Source organism: Sebastes fasciatus, chromosome 7, assembly GCF_043250625.1.
Source record: "Sebastes fasciatus isolate fSebFas1 chromosome 7, fSebFas1.pri, whole genome shotgun sequence".
NCBI classification, from domain to species: Eukaryota; Metazoa; Chordata; class Actinopteri; order Perciformes; family Sebastidae; genus Sebastes; species Sebastes fasciatus.
This window is the reverse complement of record NC_133801.1, coordinates 21,044,313-21,050,312: the sequence shown is the minus strand read 5'-3', so window position 1 is coordinate 21,050,312 and position 6,000 is coordinate 21,044,313. Positions and strand designations below refer to the sequence as shown.

General features: G+C 42.0%; 1 protein-coding gene across 1 annotated transcript in view; it reads right to left on the bottom strand.

Moving 5' to 3' along the window:
• Positions 1-2,216: 2,216 nt before the first annotated feature.
• Positions 2,217-6,000, bottom strand: part of cux1b (cut-like homeobox 1b) — a 68,555-nt gene continuing 64,771 nt past the window's right edge. The window contains exons 16-22 of the mRNA XM_074642190.1: positions 4,708-4,814; positions 4,465-4,581; positions 4,252-4,335; positions 3,557-3,613; positions 3,397-3,477; positions 3,236-3,300; positions 2,217-3,142 (exon numbers count right to left, since the gene is read on the bottom strand). Coding sequence (XP_074498291.1) covers positions 3,094-3,142; positions 3,236-3,300; positions 3,397-3,477; positions 3,557-3,613; positions 4,252-4,335; positions 4,465-4,581; positions 4,708-4,814 — 560 coding nt within the window. The 3' untranslated portion in view covers positions 2,217-3,093. The remainder of the gene's footprint in view (positions 3,143-3,235; positions 3,301-3,396; positions 3,478-3,556; positions 3,614-4,251; positions 4,336-4,464; positions 4,582-4,707; positions 4,815-6,000) is intronic.

Below are 6,000 nucleotides of genomic sequence, written 5' to 3'. Positions count from 1 at the left end.
GGAGGAAATGAAGGTGTGGATCAGTGTTACAGCAACAGAGCATGCAAGAGAGGGCCTGATCTTGGTGATATTGCGAAGGAGATAGACAGAGATTTGACAATTTGGCGAATATAGGCGTCAAGGGAGAGGGTGGAGTCAAGGATCACGCCAAATTCAGTTCAGTTTTGTCACCGTTGAGTATGACAATTTTGTTGCATCCAGACTTTTATTCCAGACAGACAGGAGTTGGTGTGGGAGAAGGGCGGGTTCTGGCGAGTTTGGTGCCAAGGTATATCAGGGTGTTGTCAGCATAGCAGTGCAAGTCCAGGTTGAAATGGCGGCTAGTCTGACTGAGAGGGAGGATGTAGATGATGAAGAGGAGTGGGCCGAGTACGGAACCTGGGGGAACACCTTGTGTGACTGTGTAAGTGACAGAGGAGCGGTTGCTTAGGGAGATAGAGTGTGATCTGTTGGTGAGGTAGGACTGGAGCCAGCTGAGGGCAGTGCCCTCGATAATGAGGCCTTTAAGCTTGGAGAGCGGGATGTTGTGATTGACAGTATCGAAGGCTACACTCAGGTCAAGAAGGAGGATGAGGATGTTAAGGACAACGGTGACAGCAGAGATGAAGAGGTCATAGAAAACAAAAAAATCAGAAGGAATGAATTGCAGTGTTCAGGTGTAGTGGTAAAGAAGGCACCAGCGCGGCGCTTGAGGAAGTCATTTCCTGTAGAGAAGAGGGCTTGGGGGTTACAGCTGGAGTCACTGATGATGATGGAGAAGTAGGCAGACTTGGCGGCGGTGAGGGCGTCTTTGTAAGCAGAGAGGTGGACTTTGTAGGCTTCTTGGTAGACAGTGAGTGATGTTTTCTTGGCGAGTAGGTCGACTTGGTGGCCAAGTCTGTTTCATTGTGCGGAGCTCAGGAGTGAACCAGGGTGCAAAGGTGTTGAAGAACACAGTTTTTTGTTTTGAGAGGGGTCAGTGTGTTGCGGGAGGCAGACAGGGTGGAGTGGTGAGATCATCAGGTGAGGTGAGGGCAGATTCCAGGGGGAGAGCACTAGAGAGCATATCTGAGAGTTGGAGGAGATTGATATATTTAGTGTTTCGGAAGGTTGGACGCGGGGTTGGGGATGGAATAGTGAGTACCGGTAGATTGATATCTCCCTTCACCCCGCCCCGTCACCATCATCCTGCCTGCACTATCAATAAGGCAAGGCCAGATGATTAGGAATGCCTGAGCAATAAAGCTGAGTAACCCACCTCTCCTGTCTATCAGAGGTGAAAATCTCTCACTGACTCTCTGTACCACATACTACTGTGAAGTGCTTCTCCGCTGTCTGCCACTAAGAAGTAACAAAAACCCTGTCTGTCGCTGTTGTGTCAATTCAGAATTAAAAGGTAGTTGACCCCCAAATCCCTCCAATTCACAGGACCAGTTTTAACTTCCTTACACATCCAAAAAGTGTGAGAACCTCTGGCTCTGTGGCACAGAGGAATCAGAAGTATCGTGCTTGGGCTACACAGATGATACATGTTAGTAGGATGAATTCATTGTTGGGTCTTTTCATGAGATTGACAATAAGAAAAAGACGGAATATCTTGAGACCGCTAGAGTATCTAGAGTGAGTTCGTACATGGGAAGTGAGTGGTGAAGAGAGCGGCAGCGAATGTGTGCAAGAGAACAAGTTAGTTTAGCTCTGAGAATATCAAGTGAATGTTCAGTGGAAATTGAAGTTGAAATAAATGCTGCAGCTCTTCAAGACTAACAGAAGTTTCCCGTGTCTTGTTTCTCTGCGGCTGAGTGGAGTGACAGCGGGGGTTAACTCCTGAGCGAATAACATTATTGACTCCGGCCTAAGCAGGAAAAGTTAACACAGTGTTTGGTTTGTCCATTCCGGGCTACTATAGAATTATGGCGGGCCAGCTCCGTGAAGAGGATCCACTCCCATGTGTAGATATAAACGGCTCATTCTAAGGTAACCAACACACAATGACTCTTATTTTCAGGTGATTATACACTAAAGATACTTGTTTTCCATTTCTGCCAAAAGATCCACCCAAATGTTACACACTGTTACTTTAAACAGCAAATCAATGACCTTGCTGCAAAATGCAAAACTATTCTCATGAATAGATTCTGTGTGAGGGCCGTTCACAAACGGTAACCCAACATGAGCCTATCCGTACTATCTTCACTATGACAATGACAACCTTTTACATTAAAATGATACAAGAAAAATTGCTGCATAGTCTTTATTTGGAATATATCTGCAATGTCAGAAAAGAAAGAAGTAAGCAGGTAAACATGCACAGTAATCTGTCTAGTAGAAGACTATTAGGATGATAGACTCAGTAACCATTAGTGTAATCATTAGTGTATTACTGCTGCAAACCCTCATCTCTTAATCTCTAGATAAGAACAGTAACAAGGTGATTTCTGCGCCAAAGACACAAGTCATTAAAACTGTACTTACTAATTAATCAATCATATTAGTCAAACTCAAGTAGGACAAATCTCAGAGGAATGACAAGTGAACTTATAACTACTGTATATTTTGTTCCACCACCGTAAACTCTTAAAAATACCACCTCCTCATTAATAACCCACGTTAAACAGCACACTCTTCAATCAAACATAAATTATAATGTTAACCATATTACCTATAATCTTATATCAACTTTATCTTATGGATTCAATTATCTAATTATTCTAAATTCCAGCTAAACCCAGAAAAAAACCCGACGTGGCTATTGTGGTCCCTTTGGTACAGGAAGATAAACTCAATCTTGACTTCGTTAAACTTGTGCTACGACGGCACAAATGACATAATACGATTAATGATTGGCTTACAGTATTATGTTTAGAGTATAAGAAGGAATCTTAAGTTATAGTTTTGCTAGATACTTATATATTAATTGCAACTTATTAAAGATCAAGAATCATGAATTGAAAACAAGAAGAATCTGTTTTTTGATTAACAGCCCTAAGCCGCCCCCTAGTGGAGATTTTAGCTACTGCAAAAAGAAAAAGCAAAGCTCCCATCTTCATGAGGAGCATGATGATTAGGTCAACTTTTATGCAGGACATGCATGCTGCTGCTGAATGTTGAACCAGCTTAAAGGTTTTGCTCGTTCTCATGGAAACGGTGGAGGTGGTCAGAGTACCTGGGAGTGAGAGAGAGACATTAAAAACTTGCATCAGGTACTTGCTCATGTGATTGAAAAAGGCATATTGAACAAATGGATGAACAAACTCACTTTTTAGCGCAGAAGGCGGAGCAGTCTCTACCGATACTCTCGCTCCAGGCCGTCTTGTACAGCACCTAGAAGAAAAAAACAAACAGTTAAGATCACTGAAGCTGATCACACAGAGCTATTGATGTGTCAGAAGCTCCTCAGGGTGTTGAAAGGAGACCCACCAGGAAGACCAAACAATGCAGGAACAGGGTGTAGAAGAAAGCAACAGTCCTGGCCATCTTGTTGGAGAGAATCACACGACCCTGACGGACAGAAAAACAGGGTTAGTCTAGAGGTTGCATCAAACATAAAGTAAAGTGTGAGTGTGTGTTTGAGGCTTACGAGGCTCAGAGTTGCTTTATCCCAGGGACTGAGGCTCAGGTATCGGCGCTGACGCTCCTGCAAACACAGAGTAGAAGGCCTCAACGACAAAAATAGATCATCTTTGGAAAGTGTGAATACACGCAGAACAATGTTTTGGTATTTAAAATACACTTTAAGATGTTTTTTATATTTTAGATACTGCCAGTCTGTGGTGTTCAGTGCATTTTGCTTCAGTGAGTTATTTTGAGTAATGAGGTGTTTATTTCCCTCCGTAGAATATGTTTGTTTTCTAATTCAGCTCCTACATTTCCCAGAATGACTTTCAACAAAGCCCAAAAAATGAGACAGGCTTGTTCCTTGTATCATTATCAATTGTGTGACAGCGTTAAAAAATGGTGAAAGTAGAACTTTCTGAGTCACCCCCTTTCTCAATACGCATGTTGGCTAAACTGGTCTCTTATTGTCAACAAATATTAATTATGTGCAGTGCAAAATGTACAAATATGAACTTTGATTCTGCAGGAATGACACCAAATGAAGCTCTATTGTAGCTGTGCTGCAAAACATGACGCCCTGTCATCCATGTTTGGTCAGATGTCAGATTTCAGAGGAAGAAATTGGAACGTTAAAAAATAAAAATGGACCAAGAGATGGCAGGTGGTTTCAGAGAGTTTTAAGAGAGGAGGTGAGGTGAGAGGAGGTGTGTCCTGTACCCTCTTGCCGAAGGAGGCAAACGGATCCAGTCTCTCCTCGTACTGGGAGGAGTAGCGCATCACGGTGTCGTCACTACCTCCAGCCTACAGCACAGAAAAAACACACACAGATCTAAGTTTTCCTGCAAAAATATTTTAGGGTTCCGATTCCACCAAATCAACAAGAACATCACACATTCATTCATTCATGCACACACACACACGCTGACGCACTTTGCCAGGGTAGCTCTGCAGGAACTTGATTTTCTCGTAGAGTTTGATGTTGTCTGCTCTCAGGCTGTCCAGTTCACTCTGCAGCGCCTGCATGGTCTGCTGCATGGAGCGGTTCTCCTGCAGGGGACAGAGAAAACACACAGATGAGAAATTAGTTCTCACAGAAAAAAGACACAGGAAAAGACTGTGTGTGTGTGTTTGTGTGTGTGTGTGTGTGTGTGAGAGAGAGAGATCGTGACTCACAGCTTCTAGCTCCTGATTGCGGGAGCGAAACCTCTCCCTTTGGCTGGAGATGATGGAGAGCAGAGAGTCCATCTGGCCCTGAGGAAGCTCAGGATGGAGGCCCAGTCCTGGAGGTAACGCAGATATACAATGCCATGATTTACTTCCTCTATGAATATGCATGATCAACAATAATGTGAAAACAGGTAAATTTGACTAAATCTGATGCTACTATCTGTTTTATTTGCAGACAGAATGTGTCATTCTAACTCTAGTGAACAAATGAAAACTAGACTCTGAGTGTCACATGAAAAGGAAAGAAAGAAGCACTAAAATCACTCTAATCAGGCTAGTTTGTAGTTTTCAAACCGGATTGACACCACATTCACGTGCTCTAAACTCAAAGACACGCCTCAAAGCTGGTTGATTAATTCAAAAGAGTTTGTCTTAGTTTAAGAGTTAAGATTCAATGATTTTGACTTTCATTTAGATGTAGAGGGGAAAAAACAGAATGAAGATGCAACTAAAATGACATACAAATTCATATTCATAGTTTTTAAAAGAAAAAACGCCTAAATTCGAATAATTATTTTCTGGATTAAATGTTTAATCATCTGTCTTGCCATGATATTTTGCCTTTTTTGACGCTACTGAGCAGCTAACTGAAATGTTCCTGCCAGCGTGTGAATGTCCATGTAATTAATTAAAAGGCCCCAGAAGACTTATTTCCTCAATCAGCTTCTTATTATGACGGACCGGTTTCTACATGAACACAGAATCTTCTGTCAAAGTTTAAAACAGTTTCTGTTATCTCATATGAGAGATTTTTCTTTTTGTGCTCTTCTCACTGGTTTGAAGTGATCTGAGCAGAGTTTAGTAATATTTGAATCATTATGTGTCGACAGTCTTGGGGGTTGTTGGCTGATGTCCCCAGGGCCACTATTAATCAAATCTGATCAAACCACATCCACACAGTCCTAATGAAGCAGATAAGCTCTTAATAGATAACTAAAAAAGAAAACTGATAAATGGCTGAGATTGACGGTAAGTGCTTGGCAACGACTTGTGAAGTAAATGCAATGGAACGGGGGAGGGAGAATGTAATATCTAGTGGCTGAATGTTATCACTGTTTTCAATAGCACCTTTAAAGGTTTGCATTTAAATAAATTAATATATTTCAATAAAGGAGTACATCACTTAAAATTCTGTGTGCACTTCATTGTACCGGTTCAAAAGTGCTACATAACTCTGAGATATTGTGGGGACGCTGTTGCAGTTTTTGTCTTAGTCAAGGGAAGGGTCCAAAGAAAACA